The sequence below is a fragment of the Oncorhynchus masou genome, chromosome 12 (genome assembly GCF_036934945.1).
Source record: "Oncorhynchus masou masou isolate Uvic2021 chromosome 12, UVic_Omas_1.1, whole genome shotgun sequence".
Taxonomy (NCBI): Eukaryota; Metazoa; Chordata; class Actinopteri; order Salmoniformes; family Salmonidae; genus Oncorhynchus; species Oncorhynchus masou.
The window spans coordinates 81,549,275-81,575,218 of NC_088223.1; the positions used below are offsets into that span (position 1 = coordinate 81,549,275).

At 44.1% G+C, this 25,944-nt stretch overlaps 1 protein-coding gene across 1 annotated transcript in view; it reads left to right on the forward strand.

Moving 5' to 3' along the window:
• Positions 1–20,680, forward strand: part of LOC135550926 (CXADR-like membrane protein) — a 120,396-nt gene extending 99,716 nt beyond the window's left edge. Inside the window, exons 4-7 of the mRNA XM_064982172.1 lie at positions 5,390–5,557; positions 9,914–10,036; positions 10,184–10,325; positions 19,833–20,680. Of these exons, the coding sequence (XP_064838244.1) occupies positions 5,390–5,557; positions 9,914–10,036; positions 10,184–10,325; positions 19,833–20,187 (788 nt within the window). The 3' untranslated portion in view covers positions 20,188–20,680. The remainder of the gene's footprint in view (positions 1–5,389; positions 5,558–9,913; positions 10,037–10,183; positions 10,326–19,832) is intronic.
• Positions 20,681–25,944: the final 5,264 nt, after the last annotated feature.

Consider the following 25,944-nt stretch of genomic DNA (forward strand, 5'->3'; position numbering starts at 1 on the left):
TGGAGTGCAATGAGAGGCAGGTGGTTAGAGCTTTGGACAAGATAACTGTAAGGTTGCAAGAATGGATCCCTCGAGCTGACAAGGTGAAAATCTGCCGTTCTTCCTCTGATCAAGGCAGTTAACCCACCGTTCCTAGGCCGTCATTGAAAATAAGAATGTGTTCTTAAATCGGCGCCCAAAAATACAGATTTCCAATTGTTATGAAAACTTGAAATCGGCCCTAATTAATCGGCCATTCCGATTAATCGGTCGACCTCTAGCCCATATGTCAGATTGGGTGGTGGTCTGAGTGTCGGTCAAGGCTGAAGTTTTGGTCTTCTGGCTCTCATAGTGAACTCCAATCCCCTCCTCCCTGTCTCCCTGAGCCCATGATGCCCCAGACCCACACAGCAGCACCACCAGTGGAACTACAGAAGCCCTCATTCTGACAATACTCACACCTTCTAATGTACACTACATGAAAAGTATGTGAATACTTGCTCGTCGAACATCTCATTCCAAAATCATGGGCATTAATATGAAGTTGGTCCCCCCTTTGCTGCTATAACAGTCTCCACTCTTTGGGGAAGACTTTCCACTAGATGTTGGAACATGCTGCGGAGACTTGCTTACATTCACCCACAAGAGCATTAATGAGGTCGGCACTGATGTTGAGCGGTTAGGCCTGGCTTGCAGTCGGCATTCCAATTCATCTAAAAGGTGTTCAATTGGGTTGAGGTCAGGGCTCTGTGCAGGCCAGTCAAGTTCTTACACACCGATCTCAACAAATCACTTCTGTATGAACCTTGCTTTGTGCACATGGGCATTGTCATGCTGAAAAAAGGAAGGACCTTCCCCAATCTGTTGCCACAAAGTTTGAAAGCACAGAATCATCTAGAATGTCATTGTATGCTGTAGCGTTAAGACTTCCCTTCCCTGCAATTAAGGGCCTCAGCCCAAACCATGAAAACAGCCCCAGGCAATTATTCCCCCTCCACCAAACTTTACAGTTGGCACTATGCATTTGGGCAGGTACCATTCTCCTAGCATCCGCCAAACCCAGATTCGTCCGTCAGACTACCACGATGAAGCATGATTCACCACTTCAGAGAACGCATTTCCACTGCTCCAGAATTGAATGGCGGCTAGCTCTACACCACTCCAGACAATGCTTGGCATTGCGCATGGTGATCTTAGGCTTGTGTGTGGCTGCTTGGCCATGGAAACCCATTTTATGAAGCTCCCGACGAACAGTTTTTCTGCTGATGTTGCTTCCAGAGGCAGTTTGGAACTCAGTAGTGAGTGTTGCAACTATGTGCGTCGGCCCTCGGCTTTCCTGTTCTGTGAGCTTGTGTGGCCTACCACTTTGCGGGTGAGTTGTTGTTGCTCCTAGACACATTAACAGCACTTACAGTTGACCGGAGCAGCTCTAGCAGGGCAGAAATTTGATATACTGACTTGTTCCAAAGGTGGCATCCTATGATGGTGGCACATTGAAAGTCACTGAGCTCTTCAGTAAGGCCATTCTACTGCCAATGTTTGTCTATGGAGATTACATGGCTGTGTGCTCGATTTTTATACACCTGTCAGTAACGGGTGTGGTTGAAATGTCCGAATCCACTCATTTGAAGGGCTATCCGCATACTTTTGTATTTATAATATACCATTTTACTGGGCTATTGATATTGGAGATGTATTGGAACTGTAAAGAAGTACGTATTTTAAATAACTGAATGGCTAACACTTAATTACTTTCACTGTCAGCAATGTATATGGACAAGATACTATATGGTGGATTTAAATAGATTTTTGGAGGAATACAGTGTCTGTATGTATTGATATCTGGTTATATAAAGTTGTTACACTATATACATCTGGAAGCACATAGAAAGGACAGAGACATTGTCAAATTGTTATGTATTTATTAGTGGAAATAAATATGTTTGGTCTCTCATCCACACATTTAAGCACTGTTGAAAATAACATAATTTATGTCAGAAAACTCATCAGTATCCAGTTGAACATTCTGGAGCGGTCTCCCAGACAATTTGTCACCAATTGTCACCAATTGTCACCAATTCTCAACCTCATATTCATCATCTCCAGCACCAACCCAACATCAAATGTGAAAACATTGGCTTTCTATGTTTTGTATTAAACAAATGTAGATGGAAAAAAAGTGTTTCCAATGACATCATCCAGTGGGCATTATGTCATCCCTTTAAACCTAGTCTTGTACTAAATTACCCTTTTAAACTGCACTAATAAAAATTGAATTTCTCAAACATGGTTTAAATGTGTATGTGTGCTTGATCAAGTTTGTTCATAGGGAGATATGTTGTGAAGTTATTGTGAGAGAACCTGAGTACCAAAAATACAACAGAACCACTGGTTCATGTACATACAGATCTAGTCTAGAGACTTAACATGCTGGTTGGTCTATCTAGTAGGAGATCCTATGACCTCAGACTTGTCAGTGATGCACCAGTCAACTCGGTCATTATTGCTAATTTGATATTGGTAGATTACTTTATACTGCTGTAAGCACTCAGTAATGACAGCCATATAGTGCTTCATGAATGTTTTTAATGATTCTGTATGGCGGCCTTATTCATACAGTTTTGTTGAATAGGAAATACATAATATCACATTTGATGATATTTGTACTGTGTACTTGAGCTGGTGTCCTCAAAAGTGGCTACACCTCAGCAATTTATAACTATTTTTACCAGAAAGGTGAGATTTTATCTTTTCTTGGAGTATCCTGCATTACTAGTTATTTTTTATGGCCCTCTCATGATAAATAATTACTTTTGGAGATTACATTTGATTACATTTAACTGATTCTAAATCACTTTTCTCACACTAAACATGTTATTACTACTTTGGTGTCTTAAAGACAGTAAAATATGCAATATTACAAGGGGTGGCAGGGTAGCCTAGTGGTTAGAGTGTTGGACAAGTAACCAGAAGATTTCAAGTTCAAACCCCGAGCTGACAAGGTACAAATCTGTTGTACAGTTAACCCGCAGGCTCGGGGGCAGGACAGGGTAAACTAGCAAACAGAACTTGAGAAAAAGGAAGATGGGAAAGCACGTTGGTAAGACCTGACAAGATCAATTTATAAGCAAAAATGTCAGTTGGAAGTGGTACCAGAACCACACAGGGGAATTTACATCTAAGAGGATCTTATTAAGAATTTATTATTATTAATAATTTTGCCTGGTTTGTTTTTGGTTTCTGAAGAGCATAATTGTAACAACATACTGTTATAGAATTTTTTGTTTTCTCACCTGCATTATGCCTTTTAAGTTCCTCCACCTCTCTCTCACTGTCTGTCTCCCTGGCCTCCATTACATTAGTCTTAATTGGAGCAAAACCACTAAGTCTACTATTAAGATTAGGGATAGCTACAATACCTGCATGTTCTCCTTCAGTTCCTCCACCTCTCTCTCACTGTCTGTCTCCCTGGCCTCCATTACATTAGTCTTAATTGGAGCAAAACCACTAAGTCTACTATTAAGATTAGGGATAGCTACAATACCTGCATGTTCTCCCTTCAGCTCCTCCACCTCTCTCTCACTGTCTGTCTCCCTGGCCTCCATTACATTAGTCTTAATTGGAGCAAAACCACTAAGTCTACTATTAAGATTAGGGATAGCTACAATACCTGCATGTTCTCCCTTCAGTTCCTCCACCTCTCTCTCACTGTCTGTCTCCCTGGCCTCCATTACATTAGTCTTAATTGGAGCAAAACCACTAAGTCTACTATTAAGATTAGGGATAGCTACAATACCTGCATGTTCTCCCCTTCAGATTTCCTCCACCTCTCTCTCACTGTCTGTCTCCCTGGCCTCCATTACATTAGTCTTAATTGGAGCAAAACCACTAAGTCTACTATTAAGATTAGGGATAGCTACAATACCTGATTAGGATAGCTACAATACCTGCATGTCTCACCTTCAGTTCATTTCTCCCTTCAGCTCCTCCTGTCTGTCTCCCTGGCCTCCATTACATTAGTCTTAATTTCTCTTCTCACTGTCTGTCTCCCTGGCCTCCATTACATTAGTCTTAATTGGAGCAAAACCACTAAGTCTACTATTAAGATTAGGGATAGCTACAATACCTGCATGTTCTCCCTTCAGCTCCTCCACCTCTCTCTCACTGTCTGTCTCCCTGGCCTCCATTACATTAGTCTTAATTGGAGCAAAACCACTAAGTCTACTATTAAGATTAGGGATAGCTACAATACCTGCATGTTCTCCCTTCAGCTCCTCCACCTCTTTCTCACTGTCTGTCTCCCTGGCCTCCATTACATTAGTCTTAATTGGAGCAAAACCACTAAGTCTACTATTAAGATTAGGGATAGCTACAATACCTGCATGTTCTCCCTTCAGCTCCTCCACCTCTTTCTCACTGTGTGGTCCCAATAGTTGACAGCTCTGCTGCTTGTGCTGTAATTGTATCAACAATAACCAATAATATGAGATGTTTGGCTTTCTTCTGGTCCATGTAACACTATCTCAAAGCTAACATACAGTATGTACATTATGTAGTTGTGTTCTTTCTCACTGATTTTCAGGCTTGTCTCACTGGTTGTCAGTCTCATCTCACTGGTTGTCAGTCTCATCTCACTGGTTGTCAGTCTGGTCTCACTGATTTTCAGTCTGTTCTCACTTTTTGTCAGTCTGGTCTCACTAGTTGTCAGTCTGGTCCCCATGGCTAAAATAACATTCAGTCAGTATTATCATATATGACTGACTTTATATGGTACACTTCATACACAATGGGTATAATTATAATTGTCTCCCATTGACATCAATACATGACTTACATCAAAGTCTGAATGGTGTACACTGATCTCAATTTAGATTTCAGCCTAATGTAAAATACAACTCACATATTACCTGTGTTCAATGTCTTTAGCTCTGTTCCACCATGTTCCACTGTTCCAACATGATGGTTCCCAGATTCTGCACCACATCTCTCAGGTGTTTCAGCTCAGTCCAGATGTCTGGTTGGGTGGTGGTCACTGTCAGTCAAGGCTGAAGTTTTGGTCTTCTGGCTCTCATAGTGAACTCCACTCCACTCCCCTCCTCCCTGAGCCCATGATGCCCCAGACACACACAGCAGCACCACCAGTGGAACTACAGAAGCCCTCATTCTGACAATACTCACACCTTCTAATGTACCTTCTCGTCCTTTTTATACAGTACCTGAACCATTACATAAGATCACTGTTGTTTTATTTTAGTTGCACTTTCATTTAAGTCCAAGAAATCAAGACGAGATCATTTGTGGATAAGATTATTTTTTAGTTATTTTAAAGGTATGTCGTGGGAAATATGAACCTGTTATTATCTATCGCAAAAATGTGTGTGTTTGTCTCTCTCTTTCTCTCTGTCCCCAGTGAAGCCGTCTAAGCCGCGATGTTGGATGGAGGGCCGGCTGTTGGAGGGTAGTGATGTTAAGATGAGCTGTAAGTCTACAGATGGCTCTGACCCCATAAACTACAAATGGGAGAGGCTGCTGGACAAGGGCAAGTACGTGGGAAAGCTGCCCCCACTGGCCCTCATAGGTAAGCCCTCTATTCCACTGCAGGCTCTCTGTGTGTGTGGATGTATTTCCTGTGCCTTCATGACATAATGACAAGTCTGTCATAAGTCATACACTGAATTAAACTCCAACTAAGATGTCCTACTTGAGATGAAATCATTGAGTCATTTCCAGATCCCCTTTAAGGACTTTTGGGACAGAACATACTGTACTTTACATAATGAAAGTGTGTGTCAGAATGCCAGACCAATTTCAATGCAAATACACCTTCTCCAGTATCCTTGTTTGACCTTGTTCACATGTCCAGTTAGCGTTAGTGACAAGTGTTGGTAGAGTAATTTCTCACATGCAGACTCGGCCAAGTTCTTAGTCAATAGCACTCCTACTTGTTCTGGCAAACTGTCCATTCCCATCTGTCACAGCAAAGGATTAAGTTTACCAATCCCAAATCAAACACCAGCCCGACACCCTATGAATTTCTGTTCTTTATTGAATAGTTTAGGTAAAAAGAATCGGTCTATAACTGGGAACAGTACTACAAATTTTTTACAATTACAATGTTGTAGTCAATTAGCAGATGCTCTTATCCAGAGTGAGTGCATACATTTTTAATACTGGTCCCCCGTGGGAATAAAACCCACAACCCTGGCATAGCAAGCGCCATGCTCTACCAACTGAGCCACACATGCGAAGAAACATTATGAAAGGGACCTTGCAGGAAAATGTAAAAGAGACACCATGGTTTGGTCACTGAACTAGTTTAACTTTATACATTTCCATTATTATCTATCACTATTATTCTTAAAATATCTAATTTGATGTATCCGATGATTGTTCAAAGTTCAAACACTCTCCACATAACCATCACTTGCAATAGTGTTTCTGGATTTGATAGTTGAAAAAAAGCTTTAAATTGCATCACAGTCACTGTACCTCACTGTATCCTGAACTTCCTGACGGACCGCCACCAGGTAATAAGGGTAGGAAACAACACATTTGCCACGCTGACCATCAACATGGGGGCCCCACAGGGGTGTGTGCTAAGTCCCCTCCTGTACCCCCTGTTCACCCACGACTCCAATACCATCATCAAGTTTGCTGACGACACAACGGTGGTACAACTGATCACCGACGACGATGAGATAGCCTATAGGGAGGAGGTCAGAGACCGGGCAGTGTGATGCCAGGACAACAACCTCTCCTTCCACGTCAGCAAGATAAGGGAGCTGATTGTGGACTACAGGAAATGGAGGGGTGAGCACACTCCCATCCACAATGATGGGGCTGTTGTGGTGTCAGTTGAGAACTAAAAGTTCCTTTGTGTCCACATCACCAAGGAATTATCATGGTCCACACCCACCCACACAGTTGTGAAGAGGGCATCTCAGCACCTCTCCCCCTCAGGAGGTTGAAAAGATTTGGCATGGGCCCTCAGATCCTCAAAAAGTTCAACAGCTGCACCATTGAGAGCATCTTGACTGACTGCATCACCGCTTGGTATGCAACTGTAAGGCACCCGACCGCAAGGCGCCCCCAAGCCATAGACTTTTCTCTTTGCTACCGCACGGCAAGCGGTACCAGTGCACCAAGTCTGGAACCAACAGGAACCTGAACAGCTTCTAACCCCAAGCTATAAGACTGCATAACAAGATTGCTAAATAACTAATCAAATGGCTACCCGGACTAGCTGCATTGACCCCGTTTTGCACCAACTCTTTTACCCACACACACTCACACACTGCTGCTACTGTCTATTATCTATCCTGTTGCTATTGTAACGGGGTGGTGCGTGCTAAATAGTGTTTCAATCGCTGACGTCACTTGCTCTGAGACCTTGAAGTAGTGGTTCCCCTTGCTCTGCAAAGGCCGCGGCTTTTGTGGAGCAATGGGTAACGATGCTTCGTGGGTGACTGCTGTTGATGTATGCAGAGGATCCCTGGTTCGCGCCCGGGTATGGGCAAGGGGACGGTCTAAAGTTATACTGTTACACTATGTCACTTTACCCCTACCTATATGTTTTGTACATAGCTACCTTAGTTACCTCGTACTCCTGTACATCGACTCGGTAATGGTACTCCCTGTATTAGCCATGTTTTTTTTTACTCATTATTCACGGTGTATTTATTCCTCGTATTTCTATTTCAATGTTTTATCTTAACTCTGCATTGGTGGAAAAGACCCTGTAAGTAAGCATTTCAATGTTAGGACTCTATTCAATCAGATCTGCTTTAGCGGACATCTGCATAGTGGATGTTTTGGAGGTGTCGGAGGTGGAACTGCAATAGCGCTGTCAAATCCACAAGTGGCTCCCGGCATTAGAAACTCAGCAAAAAAATAAACGCCCCTTTTTCAGGACCCTGTCTTTCAAAGATAATTCGTAAAACTCCAAATAACTTCACAGATCTTCATTGTTTACCATGCTTGTGCAATGAACCATAAACAATTAATGAACATGTACCTGTGAAACGGTCATTAAGACACTAACAGCTTACAGACGGTAGACAATTAAGGTCACAGTTATGAAAACGTAGGACACTAAAGAGACCTTTCTACTGACTCTGAAAAACACCAATAGAAAGATACCCAGTGTTCCTGCTCATCTGCGTGAACGTGCCTTAGGCATGTTGCAAGGAGGCATGAGGACTGCAAATGTGGCCAGGGCAATAAATTGCATTGTCCGTACTGTGAGACGCCTAAGACAGCGCTACAGGGAGACAGGACGGACAGCTGTTCGTCCTTGCAGTGGCAGACCATGTGTAACAACACCTGCAGAGTATCAATACATCCGAATATCACACCTGCAGGACAGGTACAGGATGGCAACAACAACTGTCTAAGTTACACTAGGAATGCACAATCCCTCCATCAGTGCTCAGACTGTCCGCAATAGGCTGAGAGAAGCTGGACTGAGGGCTTGTAGGCCTGTTGTAAGGCAGGTCCTCACCAGAAATCACCAGCAACAACGTCGCCTTTGGACACAAACCCACCGTCACTGGACCAGACAGGACTGGCAAAAAGTGCTCTTCACTAACGAGTCACGGTTTTGTCTCACCAGGGGTGATGGTGAGATTCGTGTTTATTGATGAAGGAATGAGTGTTACACCGAGGCCTGTACTCTGGAATGAGATCGATTTTGAGTTGGAGGGTCCGTCATGGTCTGGGGCGTTGTGTCACATCATCATCGAACTGAGCTTGTTGTCATTGCAGGCAATCTCAACGCTGTGCGTTATAGGGAAGACATCCTCCTCCCTCATGTGGTACCCATTCCTGCAGGCTCATCCTGACATGACCCTCCAGCATGACAATGCCACCAGCCATACTGCTTGTTCTGTGAGTGATTTCCTGCAAGATAGGAATGTCAGTGTTCTGTCATGGCCAGCAAAGAGCCCGGATCTCAATCCCATAGAGCACATCTAGGACCTGCTGGATCGGAGGGTGAGGGCTAGGGTCATTCCCCCCAGAAATGTCCGGGAACTTGCAGGTGCCTTGGTGGAAGAGTGGGGTAACATCTCACAGCAAGATCTGGCAAATCTGGTGCAGTCCATGAGGAGGAGATGCACTGCAGTACTTAATGCAGCTGGTGGCCACACCAGATACTGACTGTTACTTTTGAATATAACCCCCCCCCCCCCTCCCCTTTGTTCAGGGACACATTATTCCATTTCTGTTAGTCACATGTCTGTGGAACTTGTTCATTTTATGTCTCAGTTGTTGAATCTTATGTTCATACAAATATTTACACATGTTAAGTTTGCTGAAAATAAACGCAGTTGACAGTGAGAGGACGTTTCTTTTTTTGCTGAGTTTACATACAGCAGACATTACCTTTGGCTGCACCGAGTCGTATTAACAGAAATCCCATGCAGCTTTGTTTATACATTTGAAACGTGAGATGTAATCTACACCTCTATTAGGATGATAGATGTAATCTACACCTCTATTAGGATGATAAATGTAATCCACACCTCTATTAGGATGATAAATGTAATCCACACCTCCATTAAGATGATAGATGTAATCTACACCTCCATAAGGATGATAGATGTAATCTACACCTCCATTCGGATGATAGAAACCCTCATTATTTATTTGTGATTTTTCAATTTATTTGAAAAATAAATTATTTCTATATTGCCTACACTTTCTCGTTCTGAATTTTTAATTTGAGTGGGGGGGGTGTGGCTTTGTGACAATGATCACAAGAGGATCTGATCACCGATTTGACAGCTCCAACACAGTTCCACCTCCAAAACACTCACTATGTGGCTGTCTGCTATCTCCGGTAACGCTTGATCTGATTGAATCTGGGCCTTAGTCTACACGAAACGTGACAAATACAATTGTATTTGAATTTGACCTTGTCCTGTTCTCGTGTAAGATTTGAAAAACTCAGAGATAGTGACACTGAGGAACCTGACCAAGGAGAGTGCTGGGGTGTATAAATGTACCGCCAGCAACAATGTGGGAGAGGAGAGCTGCACCGTAGAGGTCAAGATGCACTGTGAGTAACCCAGGCTATAACCAACACCCACGTACACACGTCTCATATTATAACCCCGTTAGGGTTACCAAAGATGATCTGTAGGACAGTAATAGCTATCCCATTCTTTCAACCTGTGAACCATATTTATCTTTGTGTACATTTTAGATGTGCGGGGCATGGGTGTGGTGGCGGGCGCCGTGGTGGGCGTGTCCTTCGGTGTCCTTCTCATCATTCTCATTATTTGGCTGGTGTTCCGCAAGAAGGAGAAGAAGAAATACGAGGAGGAGGAGACCCCTAACGAGATCAGGTACACACACACACACACACACACACACACACACACACACACACACACACACACACACACACACACACACACACACACACACACACACACATTTAGGTTAGTTAAGGCAGTTTGCAGATAGACAAAAACACAGAACATATTGAATCAGAAATAACAAAAAGTAAATACATAAACAGATGGGGTGGGAACAAACGTCACCTAGTTGGTACAAAAAGGAACTTGACTTCACTCTCCAGCCTGTGTAGCATCCTCTCTCCAGCCTGTGTAGCATCCCTTCTCCAGCCTGTGTAGCATCCTCTCTCCAGCCTGTGTAGCATCCCTTCTCCAGCCTGTGTAGCATCCCCTCTCCAGCCAATGTAGCATCCACTCTCCAGCCTGTGTCCAGCCTGTTCGTTCTTCAGCCTGGGTAGCATCCCTTCTCCAGCCTGTGTAGCATCCCCTCTCCAGCCTGTGTAGTATCCCCTATCCAGCCTGTGTAGCATCCTCTCTCCAGCCTGTGTAGCATCCTCTCTCCAGCCTGTGTAGCATCCCTTCTCCAGCCTGTGTAGCATCCTCTCTCCAGCCTGTGTAGCATCCCTTCTCCAGCCTGTGTAGCATCCCCTCTCCAGCCTGTGTAGCATCCTCTCTCCAGCCTGTGTAGCATCAGCCTAGCATCTCCAGCCTGTGTAGCATCCCCTCTCCAGCCTGTGTAGCATCCCTTCTCCAGCCTGTGTAGCATCCCCTCTCCAGCCTGTGTAGCATCCTCTCTCCAGCCTGTGTAGCATCCTCTCTCCAGCCTGTGTAGCATCCTCTCTCCAGCCTGTGTAGCATCCTCTCTCCAGCCTGTGTAGCATCCTCTCTCCAGCCTGTGTAGCATCCCTTCTTCAGCCTGTGTAGCATCCCCTCTCCAGCCTGTGTAGCATCCTCTCCCCAGCCTGTGTGCATCCCTTCTCCAGCCATCAGCATTCTCCAGCCTGTGTAGCATCCCTTCTCCAGCCGGTGTCCAGCATCCTCTCCCCAGCCTGTGTAGCATCACTTCTCCAGCCTGTGTAGCATCCCTTCTCCAGCCTGTATAGCATCCTCTCTCCAGCCTGTGTAGCATCCTCTCTCCAGCCTGGGTAGCATCCCTTCTTCAGCCTGTGTAGCATCCCTTCTCCAGCCTGTGTAGCATCCCCTCTCCAGCCTGTGTAGCATCCCCTCTCCAGCCTGTGTAGCATCCCTTCTCCAGCCTGTGTAGCATCCCCTCTCCAGCCTGTGTAGCATCCTCTCTCCAGCCTGTGTAGCATCCACTCTCCAGCCTGTGTAGTATCCCCTATCCAGCCTGTGTAGCATCCCTTCTCCAGCCTGTGTAGCATCCTCTCTCCAGCCTGTGTAGCATCCCCTCTCCAGACTGTGTAGCATCCCCTCTCCAGACTGTGTAGCATCCCTTCTCCAGCCTGTGTACCATCCCCTTTCCTCCCTATCCCTCAGAGCAGGTTCCTCACCTCTCAGAGCAGGTTCCTTACCTCTCAGAGCACGTCCCTTACTTCTCAGAGCAGGTTCTTCACCTCTCAGAGCAGGTCCCTTACTTCTCAGAGCAGGTTCCTCATCTCTCAAGAGCAGGTTCCTCAACTCTCAAGAGCAGGTTCCTCAACTCTCAAGAGCAGGTTCCTCAACTCTCAAGAGCAGGTTCCTCAACTTTCAGAGCAGGAACCTCTCTCCAGCCTGTGTATAACCTCCCCTTTCCTCCCCATCTAGAAGAGCAGGTTCCTTCCCATCCCTCAGAGCAGGTTCCTCCTCATCCCTCAGAGCAGGTTCCTCCCCATTCCTCGGCGCAGGTTCCTCCCAATCCCTCGGAGCAGGTTCCTTCCCATCCCTCGGAGCGTCCTAAATTTTGTCTGCTGCCTGCAGGCAGTGCTTGTTACAACAGCAGCTATTTTTTGGCGATAGCGGAGCCAGTGCCGGGCTGAATTCTGCAGGCACATGGGGATGGCTGCGCACCAATAATGGAGTGGCATAGCAAGGGGAAGAGTCGCGTAGCTGACAGTGATATATGGAGCATTAGCGGCAACACATACATACACACAGTCTGATATCAAACTGAAGGTGAGGGGTTGCTAATGAAGTAGTGACAATTAAGTGCATGTCGATGAGGTGCTGTCCTTACCTGACCGAACTAGGATTCATTGTAAGAAGGGGATACCAGTTATTCTGTCATTCAGAGTACCATGTATTTGGTCAGCTACTGCTGTTAAAGCAAATAACACATCTGTTTTATATGAAGAAGTACAAGTTCATAATGGATGCAGACATACACTACCGGCCAAAAGTTTTAGAACACCTACTCATTCAATGTTTTTTCTTTATTTTTACTATTTTCTACATTGTAGAATAATAGTGAAGACATCAAAACTATGAAATAACACAAATGGAACATAAATGGAATCATGTAGTAACCAAAAAACGTGTTAAACAAATCAAAATATATTTTCTTTTGAGATTAAAATAGCCACACTTTGTCTTGATGACATATTTGCACACTCTGGGCATTCTCTCAACCAGCTTCAAATCAAATCAAATTTATTTATATAGCCCTTCGTACATCAGCTGATATCTCAAAGTGCTGTACAGAAACCCAGCCTAAAACCCCAAACAGCAAACAATACAGGTGTAGAAGCACGGTGGCTAGGAAAAACTCCATAGAAAGGCCAAAACCTAGGAAGAAACCTAGAGAGGAACCAGGCTATGTGGGGTGGCCAGTCCTCTTCTGGCTGTGCCGGGTGGAGATTATGACAGAACATGGCCAAGATTTTCAAATGTTCATAAATGACCAGCATGGTCAAATAATAATATTCACAGGCAGAACAGTTGAAACTGAAGCAGCAGCACAGCCAGGTGGACTGGGGACAGCAAGGATTCATCATGTCTGGTAGTCCTGAGGCGTGGTCCTAGGGCTCAGATCCTCCGAGAGAGAGAAAGAAATAGAGAAAGAGAGAATTAGAGAGAGCATACTTAAATTCACACAGGACACCGGATAGGACAGGAGAAGTACTCCAGATATAACAAACTGATCCTAGCCCCCCGACACATAAACTACTGCAGCATAAATACTGGAGGCTGATTCAGGAGGGTTCAGGAGACACTGTTGCCCCATCCGATGACAACCACGGACAGGGCCAAACAGGAAGGATATAACCCCACCCACTTTGCCAAAGCACAGCCCCCACACCACTAGAGGGATATCTTCAACCACCAACTTACCATCCTGAGACCGAGTATAGGCCGAGTATAGCCCACAAAGATCTCCTCCATGGCACAACCCAAGGGGGGGCGCCAACCCAGACACAAAGATCACATCAGTGACTCAACCCACTCAAGTGACGCACCCCTCCTAGGGACGGTATGAAAGAGCCCTAGTAAGCCAGTGACTCAGCCCCTGTAATAGGGTTAGAGGCAGAGAATCCCAGTGGAAAGAGGGGAACCGGCCAGGCAGAGACAACAAGGGCGGTTCGTTGCTCCAGAGCCTTTCCGTTCACCTTCACACTCCTGGGACAGACTACACTCAATCATATGACCCACCTGAAGAGATGAGTCTTCAGTAAAGACTTAAAGGTTGAGACCGAGTTTGCGTCTCTCACATGGATAGGCAGACCATTCCATAAAAATGGAGCTCTATAGGAGAAAGCCCTGCCTCCAGCTGTTTGCTTAGAAATTCTAGGGACAATTAGGAGGCCTGCGTCTTGTGACTGTAGCGTACATGTAGGTATGTACGGCAGGACCAAATCAGAGAGATAGGTAGGAGCAAGCCCATGTAATGCTTTGTAGGTTAGCAGTAAAACCTTGAAATCAGCCCTTGCCTTGACAGGAAGCCAGTGTAGGGAGGCTAGCACTGGAGTAATATGATTTTTTTTTTAAATGGTTCTAGTCAGGATTCTAGCAGCCGTATTTAGCACTAACTGAAGTTTATTTAGTGCTTTATCCGGGTAGCCGGAAAGTAGAGCATTGCAGTAGTCTAACCTAGAAGTGACAAAAGCATGGATTAATTTTTCTGCATCATTTTTGGACAGAAAGTTTCTGATTTTTGCAATGTTACGTAGATGGAAAAAAGCTGTCCTTGAAACAGTCGTGATATGTTCTTCAAAAGAGAGATCAGAGTCCAGAGTAACACCGAGGTCCTTCACAGTTTTATTTGAGACGACTGTACAACCATTAAGATTAATTGTCAGATTCAACAGAAGATCTCTTTGTTTCTTGGGATATAGAACAAGCATCTCTGTTTTGTCCGAGTTTAAAAGTAGAAAGTTTGCAGCCATCCACTTCCTTATGTCTGAAACACATGCTTCAAGCGAGAGCAATTTTGGGGCTTCACCATGTTTCATTGAAATGTACAGCTGTCTGTCATCCGCATAGCAGTGAAAGTTAACATTAAGTTTTCGAATGACATCCCCAAGAGGTAAAATATATAGTGAAAACAATAGTGGTCCTAAAACGGAACATTGAGGAACACCGAAATTTACAGTTGATTTGTCAGAGGACAAACCATTCACAGTGACAAACTGCTATCTTTCCGACAGATAAGATCAAAACCAGGCCAGAACTTCTCCGTGTAGACCAATTTGGGTTTCCAATCTCTCCAAAAGAATGTGGTGATCGATGGTATCAAGAGCAGCACTAAGGTCTAGGAGCACGAGGACAGATGCAGAGCCTTGATCTGATGCGATTAAAAGGTCATTTACCACCTTCACAAGTGCAGTCTCAGTGCTATGATGGGGGCTAAAACCAGACTGAAGCATTTCGTATACATTGTTTGTCTTCAGGAAGGCAGTGAGTTGCTGCACAACAGCCTTTTCAAAACATTTTGAGAGGTATGGAAGGTTCGATATAGTCCGATAGTTTTTTATATTTTCTGGTTCAAGGTTTGGCTTTTTCAAGAGAGGCTTTATTACTGCCACTTTTAGTGAGTTTGGTACACATCCGGTGGATAGAGAGCCGTTTATTATGTTCAACATAGAAGGGCCAAGCACAGGAAGAAGCTCTTTCAGTAGTTTAGTTGGAATAGGGTCCAGTATGCAGCTTGAATGTTTAGAGGCCATTATTATTTTCATCATTGTGTCAAGAGATATAGTACTAAAACACTTGAGTGTCTCTCTTGATCCTAGGTCCTGGCAGAGTTGTGCAGACTCAGGACAACTGAGCTTTGAAGGAATACGCAGATTTAAAGAAGAGTCCGTAATTTGCTTTCTCATGATCATCATCTTTTCCTCAAAGAAGTTCATGAATTTATTACTGCTGAATTGAAAGCCATCCTCTCTTGGGGAATGCTGCTTTTTTATTTAGCTTTGCGACAGTATCAAAAAGGAATTTCGGATTGTTCTTATTTTCCTCAATTACGTTGGAAAAATAGGATGATTGAGCAGCAGTAAGGGCTCTTCGATACTGCACGGTACTGTCTTTCCAAGCTGGTCGGAAGACTTCCAGTTTGGTGTGGCGCCATTTCCGTTCCAATATTCTGGAAGCTTGCTTCAGAGCTTGGGTATTTTCTGTATAATAGGGAGCTAGTTTCGTATGAGAAATGTTTTTAGTTTTTAGGGGTGCAACTGCATCTAGGGTATTGCGCAAGGTTAAATTGAGTTCCTCAGTTAGGTGGTTAACTGATTTTTTTCCTCTGGCGTCCTTGGGTAGACAGAGGGAGTCTGGAAGGACATCAATGAATCTTTGTGTTGTCTGTGAATTTATAGCACGACTTTTGATGTACCTTGGTTGGGGTCTGAGCAGATTATTTGTTGCAGTTGCAAACGTAATAAAATGGTGGTCCGATAGTCCAGGATTATGAGGAAAAACATTAAGATCCACAACATTTATTCCATGGGACAAAACTAGGTCCAGACTGTGACAGTGAGTAGGTCCAGAGACATGTTGGACAAAACCCACTGAGTCGATGATGGCTCCGAAAGCCTTTTGGAGTGGGTCTGTGGACTTTTCCATGTGAATATTAAAGTCACCAAAGATTAGAATATTATCTGCTATGAATACAAGGTCCGATAGGAATTCAGGGAACTCAATGAGGAACGCTGTATATGGCCCAGGAGGCCTGTAAACAGTAGCTATAAAAAGTGATTGAGTAGACTGCATAGATTTCATGACTAGAAGCTCAAAAGATGAAAACGTAATTTTATTTTTGTAAATTGAAATTTGCTATCGTAAATGTTAGCAACACCTCCGCCTTTGCGGAATGCACGGGGGATATCGTCACTAGTGTTGCCAGGAGGTGAGGCCTCATTTAACACAGTAAATTAATCAGGCTTAAGCCATGTTTCAGTCAGGCCAATCACATCAAGATTATGATCAGTGATTAGTTCATTGACTATAATTGCCTTTGAAGTAAGGGATCTAACATTAAGTAGCCCTATTTTGAGATGTGAGGTATCATGATCTCTTTCAATAATGACAGGAATGGAGGAGCTCTTTATCCTAGTGAGATTGCTAAGGCGAACACCACCATGTTTAGTTTTGCCCAACCCAGGTTGAGGCACAGACACGGTCTCAATGGGGATAGCTGAGCTGACTACACTGACTGCTAGTGACTCCACTATGCTAGCAGGCTGGCTAACAGCCTGCTGCCTGGCCTGCACCCTATTTCATTGTGGAGCTAGAGGAGTTAGAGCCCTGTCTATGTAGGTAGATAAGATGAGAGCACCCCTCTAGCTAGAATGGAGTCCATCACTCCTCAGCAGGTCAGGCTTGGTCCTGTTTGTGGGTGAGTCCCAGAAAGAGGGCCAATTATCTAAAAATTCTATCTTTTGGGAGGGGCAGAAAACAGTTTTCAACCAGTGATTGAGTTGTGAGACTCTGCCGTAGAGCTCATCACTCCCCCTAACTGGGAGGGGGCCATAGACAAATACTCGATGCCGACACATCTTTCTAGCTGATTTACACACTGAAGCTATGTTGCGCTGGGTGATCTCTGACTGTTTCATCCTAACATCGTTGGTGCCGACGTGGATAACAATATCCCTATACTCTATACGCTCGCCAGTTTTAGCTTTAGACATTACCATCTTCAGATTAGCCTTAACGTCGGTAGCCCTGCCCCCTGGTAAACAGTGTATGATCGCTGGATGATTCGTTTTAAGTCTAATACTGCGGGTAATGGAGTCGCCAATGACTATAGTTTTCAATTTGTCAGAGCTAATGGTGGGAAGCTTCGGCGTCTCAGACCCCGTAACGGGAAGAGTAGAGACAAGAGAAGGCTCGGCCTCTGACTTCGACTTGTTGCTTAATGGGGAAAACCGGTTGAAAGTTTCTGTCGGCTGAATGAGCGACACCGGTTGAGCATTCCTACAGCATTTCCCTCCAGAAACTGTGAGAAAGTTATCCGGCTGCGGGGACCGTGCGAGGGGATTTATACTAATGTTACTATCTGTACTTACTGGTGGCACAGACGCTGTTTCATCCTTTCCTACACTGAAATTACCCTTGCCTAACGATTGCGTCTGAATCTGGGCTTGTAGCACAGCTATCCTCGTCGTAAGGCAGCTATCCTCGTCTCCTGTATATTATGAGTACAGCGACTGCAATTAGAAGGCATCATGTTAATGTTACTACTTAGCTTCGGCTGTTGGAGGTCCTGAAGAACCATGTCCAGATAAAGCCTCCGGAGTGAAAAAGTTGAAAAAAAAAATTGAGGGAAAAAACAAAAATATAAACATTAGTTAAAAAGTAACAACCGTAAAGTTGTCAGGTAGCAAAGTAAGGTTGGAAACAAAACACACAGCAACACGTAAACAAGTCTGCAAGTTGTGACCGGAAATGGCTTCACCTGGAATGCTTTTCCAAAAGTCTTGAAGGAGTTCCTACATATGTTGAGCACTTGTTGGCTGCTTTTCCTTCACTCTGTGGTCAGACTCATCCCAAACCATCTCAATTTGGTTGAGATCGGGTGATTGTGGAGGCCAGGTCATCTGATGCAGCACTCCATCACTCTCCTTATTGGTAAGATAGCCCTTACACAGCCTGGAGGTGTGTTGGGTCATTGTCCTGTTGAAAAACAAATCATAGTCACATTAAGCACAAACCAGATGGGATGGCGTATCGCTGCAGAATGCTGTGGTAACCATGCTGGTTAAGTGTGCCGTGAATTTTAAATAAATCACAGATAGTGTCACCAGCAAAGCACCCCCACACCATAACACCTCCTCCTCAATACTTTACGGTGGGAAATATACATGCAGAGATCATCCATTCACCCACATCGTGTCTCATAAAGACACAGCAGTTGGAACCAAAAATCTCCAATTTGGACTCATCAGACCAAAGGACACATTTCCACCGGTCTAATGTCCATTGCTTGTTTTTCTTGGCCTAAGCAAGTCTCTTCTTATTATTGGTGTCCTTTAGTAGTGGTTTCCAGAGGTGGGATGGAGTCATTGTTTTACAAGTCATAAGTAAGTCTCAAGTCTTTGCACTCAAGTCCCAAGTCAAGTCAAGACAGGCAAGTACGAGTCAAGTCTCAAGTCAAGAGCGTCAAGTATCAAGTCTTAAGTTCTAAACTTTGAGTTTCGAGTCCTAAACAAGTCATAATGTGCTCTTCACCAAATGTAATACTACTACTTTTTAAAAATATTTGGGCTTGGGGATGGTATCAGGTCAAGTCATAAGGCTCAAGTCCAAGTCAAGTCACGAGTCATTGTTGTTAAAGTCAAAGTCGAGTTGTAAGTCATCATATTTGTGACTCGAATCCACACCTCTGGTGGTTTCTTTGCAGCAATTCGACCATGAAGGCCTGATTCACACAGTCTCCTCTGAACAGTTGATGTTGAGATGTGTATGTTACTTGAACTCTGTGAAGCATTTATTTGGGCTGCAATTTCTGAGTCTAGTAACTCTAAATAACTTATCTTCGGCAGCAGAGGTAACTCTGGGTCTTTCATTCCTGTGGCGGTCCTCATGAGAGACAGTTTCATCATAGCGCTTGATGGTTGACTGAATTTCATGTCTTAAAGTAATGATGGACTGTCATTTCTCTTTGCTTATTTGAGCTGTTCTTGCCATAATATAGACTTGGTCTTTTACCAAATAGGGCTATCTTCTGTATACCCCCCTACCTTGTCACAACACAACTGATTGTCTGAAATGCATTAAGAAGGAAATCAATTCCACCAATTAAGGTACACCTGTTAATTGAAATGCATTCCGGGTGACTACCACATGAAGCTGGTTGAGAGAATGCCAAGAGTGTGCAAAGCTGTCATCAAGGCAAAGGGTGGTTATTTGAAGAATAAGTAGTTTTGATGTCCTCACTATTATTCTACAATGTAGAAAATAGTAAAAATAAAGAAAAACCAAACAGTAGTTGTTCTAAAACGTTTGACCGGTAGTGTACGCGTTTTGCGTTATAATGTGTTATGCATGCATTTAAACCATTATAGATGTGCTTGTAATGCACTCACTGTGCATTATGCAGAAGGTTGTCATTTCATTAATATTATCTTGTTTCATTGAGTGACATCCTTAGATGTCCTGAGCCACATGTCTTTGTCTCTGTCTCAGGGAGGATGCGGAGGCTCCCAAAGCCAAACTGGTGAAGCCCAACTCCCTCTCCTCGTCCCGTTCTGGAAGCTCCCGCTCGGGCACCTCCTCCACCCAGTCCATGGTCCACACCACTGCCCCCCGGGGGCCCCGCGCCCGACTTCCTGACGTCGCCGCCCTCAAGGAGAACGGCCAGCCCCCCAGCTTCCCCCAACAGCCCCCTGCCTACACACAGGTGGTCCCCAAGACCCTTGAGCCCCGCACAGCCTCGGCCAAGCTCAGCCCTCCCCCAAAGCTAAGCCCCGGGAACCTGGCCCGCATGGGAGCAACGCCGGTCATGATCCCTGCCCAGACCCAGGCCTTTCAGACTGTGTAGGAGGGAGGGAGGGAGAAGTGGAGGGAGTAGACGCAGACAGACACAAGAAGCCCTAGTACACAGCTGATAGCAACATCCAGACTGCCCCCAGAAACCCTGTGAAAACCAGCCATATCATCAACTAAAAGTATAATTGAGTGCATTCTACGAAGGGAAGACTTTCGTAAGAGGTTTTGTCTCCTGTACAAACAATACAGAGCGAAATCTATTGTTCGCATGATATCCCATGACAACAGAACATTCATTGTGTTTTTGCTGACGAGGTCAGTGATGTGTATCATACTCTGACGAGGTCAGTGATGTGTATCATACTCTGACGAGGTCAGTGATGTGTATCATACTCCGACGAGGTCAGTGATGTGTATCATACTCTATCGAGGTCAGTGATGTGTATCATACTCTGACGAGGTCAGTGATGTGTATCATACTCTATCGAGGTCAGTGATGTGTATCATACTCTGACGAGGTCAGTGATGTGTATCATACTCTATCGAGGTCAGTGATGTGTATCATACTCTGACGAGGTCAGTGATGTGTATCATACTCTGACGAGGTCAGTGATGTGTATCATACTCTGACGAGGTCAGTGATGTGTATCATACTCTGACGAGGTCAGTGATGTGTATCATCACAGGAGGACCCTGTGTAGAGTTGAAGTATTTTTAAACCAAACCGACAGAGCCATGAAAGCGGAATGGGCTATGGACAAAGGGAAGGAGGGAGTGAGAGCAAACAGGACTGGAAAAGAGCAAACAAAGGAGATACACAGGCTGCATAGCTCAGCAGAGATCAGGCGAGGGTGTCTGGCTGTCTTACGACACCTGATACCTGCTACCAACCAGGACAAACCAGACGGCAGACAAGACAAAGAGAGAAAAAAACAAGAAGACAGGAAAAGTAAACCTCTCTCTGGACTTGCCTGAGCACCACACCTACCACACTCACACACTCTGCCACACCGAGCCAATCAATATCTCCCAGGCTTCTTTGCTGGCATCACAGACCTCCATGTAATCTCCTCCAGGATACCCAGCATGCATGGTGATTGGTTTAGTAAGGAAGGGGGTGCAGGGGGTGCACCAATCGATTGACACACCAATGAGAGTGGAGGAAAGTTTGATGCTGATACAAGAGGGATGTTTATCTGTGATAGTACAAAGATGATATAGCTTAAGTAAGAGACTCCACCTAGACACGTCACCTGTCATCCTATACACCTGCACATGGGTCACTCGCAGCAACACGAAAGATATCAATATTGATTTCCCATCTTTCCTGTGCATCCAGCACTATACACTCAACAAGTCTGGACTTATGTAACGTTATCTTCCCATGTTCATGGACAGCGTCAATTAAGGCCATAGGAATATGTGACTGTGGTCATCATAGGGGATTATTAATGGCTGAAATATGTAATGCTTAATATGTATTGTCTAATATTCTACGTTTCCTTTTTTTCTATTTCATTTATTTCAGATTCCTTCAGAATGTTTAAAGATTGTTATTAAAGGGGTGAACTTAAGCCCTATCGATAAAGTGCCACAGTTGATGTTTGTTGAAGATGGTTAATGGCATTTCTGTTTTAATTTGTGTTGTGTTAATGACATTTCTATTAATCCAAAATGAATGAACTAACATATGAATGTGTTCTATGCCGTGCAGTATATAAAGGGCTGGATTCAATTTGTATCGCCAACTAACGTGCAAGAACCGCGTTATAGCTCCATTTAAATTTAAAGGCAATGTTCCCGCAGACCGCATTCACTGTCGGCTGAATAGAAAATCACCTTTACATTTGAAATACTTCCGCGATATAGATTGATTCCAGCCCAAAATCATTGGATGAATCCTTGTTTTTTAATGAGCAGAGATTTGCAGCAATACATTTAATCCCCTGCAGTTGAACTGTGTCTGAAAAAATACTAAATATATTCTGTATAATGAGAAAACGAGCAAAGGGCCATACACATCATAATATGATATCACATGCGTTGGCTCAGCACCATCTTGTGATTATAGAAGAACAATAGTGATAATCCTAAAGAAGGCCTTGGGTTAACATACACATTTCAATTGAATACACCACAAAAAAGTATTATTCACAAAACATTAAACACCGATTTACAGTTTTAAATGGTTAACTCTACAGTACACCTGAGATTGATTCCATTTCAAGCAGAATGAAAAGGACAATAGCTTTGAGTGAAGTCTCTTCATGGTGGCCAAACAGAATTTAAACAACACTCAACCTCAGTAAAATATCCTGGCTGAAAGTGTTGAATTATGCCCTACCATTCTCTGATTTAAATGTCAACTTTTGCCTGAGCTTTCATCTGATCCAAATGCGTGACTTCTGCCTAGCGATAGTCTTCTCTGCCTCTACGCAGCAGCACATTGGTCCTTCAGTGTTATGACTGCTTCCTCCAAAGAGACACCCCTGTTATTCTGGCTCAATCGCAATGCAATGGATGAGATGTCAGGAGCTATTTGGAGTGACTGATGCTGTGGCGCCCTCCAGGAGAACCCAGCAAACTCATCTTAGATCACCCAGGAGGGAGGGCTCTTCTCGTCCAGCGGTGCAGAGCATAAGAGCACACTCGTACTCTGGCCTCCGAAATGGTTCAAACGAGGACGGGTGACTCCAGAGTCTATACTTCTTGAAAAAGGTTCAAAATTTACCTGGCTTTTCTTAAATGCCTGGTTGAAATCACCCAGATTAGTTTGTATTAATAATTGTATTTTGTAAAGTCGGCCTATTTTTGATGAGATTATTTCATAATCATGGGCAGTTGAAAGAGTGAAAAGAAAATAGCAATTTTGTCTCTGTGACTCGAGTACTTCCAGCTTGCCCACTGCTGGTTGAAAAGCACATTTAAACCAGGAAACGGATGAGTGGCGAGATGAGAGGAAGACACCTGAGGGAGAGCTCCTGATTACCCACCACAACCCCCTTTGAATTTCCCATTATACCTTTAAAAGCCAATACAGGGCGGCAGATGATTGAATGTGGCTCTTACGGCCGTTTGATGGGGTAGGATACGCACCGGTATTGATTTTTCTGTTATCTGAGTGGCTCTGTGAATTCCCCTGGCAGAGGGCTCTGTGTCCTGAATCATTAGGGTTTCCACCCTTTTTCATTTGAATGTCTTGCTTGGCAGACAGGAGGAATGGGAATGCTCCAAACCATGCTGGGGATAGGAACAACGGGAACCACAGGCGTTACGTTGCCCTTTCACCATGTGTCGACTCCAAAAGGCCATTACCATAGGTTAACTAGTACAAAACTTGCATCCTGATGTCATTTATTAGTCTGTCTACTAAATAACTCCACTATGGTTTGAGTGATGGGACCTTTGATATCATGCATACAGTGTGATGTTCAAGAGCGAAAGAATCTACCCAAAGCTGAAAAATGATGGATATGCATGTCACAGATACTTAACTAGAGAAAGAACACAACTGTATTTTTGCCTCAATGCTTATATAAATATATAAATGATCATCTTGTACAAAATAAATGTTACAGTTAAAACAAATGCTATGACTGTAAAAAAGGAAAGTTATGTTCATTTTGAGTTTATTCCTTTGGGTTAAGAATTCAGTCATAAGTACTTTGCACTTTCTTAAACTGTGCTCTCTGTGTCCCGCTTGCGTTAAGCCCTTTTCACCGGCAGCGTTAGGGGGGAAATGTTCTCTCTCACTCGATTTTCTTTGATTGACAATGTCATGCAGTTACTTTGAGTTGTTGTAAACCAAAAAGGAAATGTACATACCTCCTTCTCGAGTGAAAAATGTATATTTGTACAATATCTGAATAATGACTGTTTTGGTTTGTAATAAAGCATTTGATGAATAGCCACTTGGTATGATTGTTCTCTACTTCAGACACGCCGGCATGTGTAGGGACGGTTTCCTGGACACAAAGTGCATTCGGAAGTATTCAGACCTTTTGACTTTTTCCACAGTTTGTTACGTTACAGCCTTATTCTAAAATGGATTCAAATATTTTTTCCATAATCAATCTAAACACAACACCCCATAATGGCAAAGCGAAAACAGATTTTATATAAATTTATAAAAAATAAAAACAGATACCTTATTTACATAAGTATTCAGACCCTTTGCTATGAGACTCGAAATTGAGCTCAGGTGCATCCGGTTTCCATACGCCTTGAGATGTTTCTACAACTCGGAGTCCACCTGTGGTAAATTCATTTGATTGGGCATTTGGAAAGGCACACACCTGTCTATATAAAGGTTCCCCAGTTGACAGTGTGTGTCAGAGTTAAAACCAAGCCATGAGGTCCAATGGATCTCTGTAAAGCGCAGAGACATGATTGTATCGAGGCACAGATCTGGGGAAGGGTAGAAAACTATTTCTGCAGTATTGAAGGTCCCCAAGAACACAGTGGCCTCCATCATTCTAAAATGGAAGAAGTTTATAACCACCAAGACTCTTCCTAGAGCTGGCCGACCAGCCAAACTGAGCAATTGATTAAGAAGAGCCTTGGTCAGGGAGGTGACCAAGAACCCGATGGTCACTTTGACAGCGCTCCAGAGTTCCTCTGTGGAGATGGGATAAACTTCCAGAAGGACAACCACCTCTGCAGCACTCCACCAATCAGGCCTTTATGGTAGAGTGGCCAGACGGATGCTGCCACTCAGTAAAAGGCACATGACAGCCCACTTGGAGTTTGTCAAAAGGCACCCAAAGACTCTCAGACCATGAGAAATAAGATTCTTTGGTCTGATGAAACCAAGATTGAACTCTTTGGCCTGAATGCCAAGCATCACATCTGAAAGAACCCTGGCACCATCCCTACGGTGATGCATGGTGGTGGCAGCATCATGCTGTGGGGATGTTTTTCAGCGGCATGGAATGGGAGACAAGGATCGAGGGAAAGATGAACGGATCAAAGTACAGAAAGATCCTTGATGAAAACCTGCTTCAGAGCCCTTAGGACCTCAGACTGGAACAAAAGTTCACCTTCCAACAGGACAATGACCCTAAGCACACAGCCAAGACAACGCAGGAGTGGCTTTGGCACAAGTCTCTGAATGTCATTGAGTGGCCCAGCCAGAGCCCAGACTTGAAACCAATGGAACATCTCTGGAGAGACCTAAAAGTAGCTGTGCAGTGACGCTCCCCTTCCAATCTGACAGAGCTTGAGAGGATCTGCAGAGAAGAATGGGAGAAACTCCCCAAATACAGGTGTGCCAAGCTTGAAGAATCATACCCAAGGCTGTAATCGCTGCCAAAGGTGCTTCAACAAAGTACTGAGTAAAGGGTCTTTGTCAGTATGGGGTATTGTATGTAAACAATTGAATCAATTTTAGAATAAGTCTGTAACGTAACAAATGTGGAAAAAGTCTTAAAGGGTCTTAATACTTTCCGAATGCACTGTATTAAGCCATTTCAATGGAGATTTTATAATGTGCATGCTATTTAATCTGTCTGCGAAACTGGCCCGTAAAGTATTGAAATACACATACTAGTGCCTGGAGTTAGTCTAGTCTAGTGTTTAAGGCCCCTGACTCCTGTATATGTATGGTCCCCCTGCCTGCGTGGGATGGAATCCCGGCCCGACTGGCCTTCTCACCTGTCCCTTCTATTCAAGCCTGCCACTATCCAAAAACCAATAAAACCTACAAATAAATATGAAAAAATAAAAAATAAACGAGTTCCCGGTGATATCTCAGATCATTATCTAGTTTGACCCCTGGGGTTACTCAGACCCAGACCATACAGATCTAATC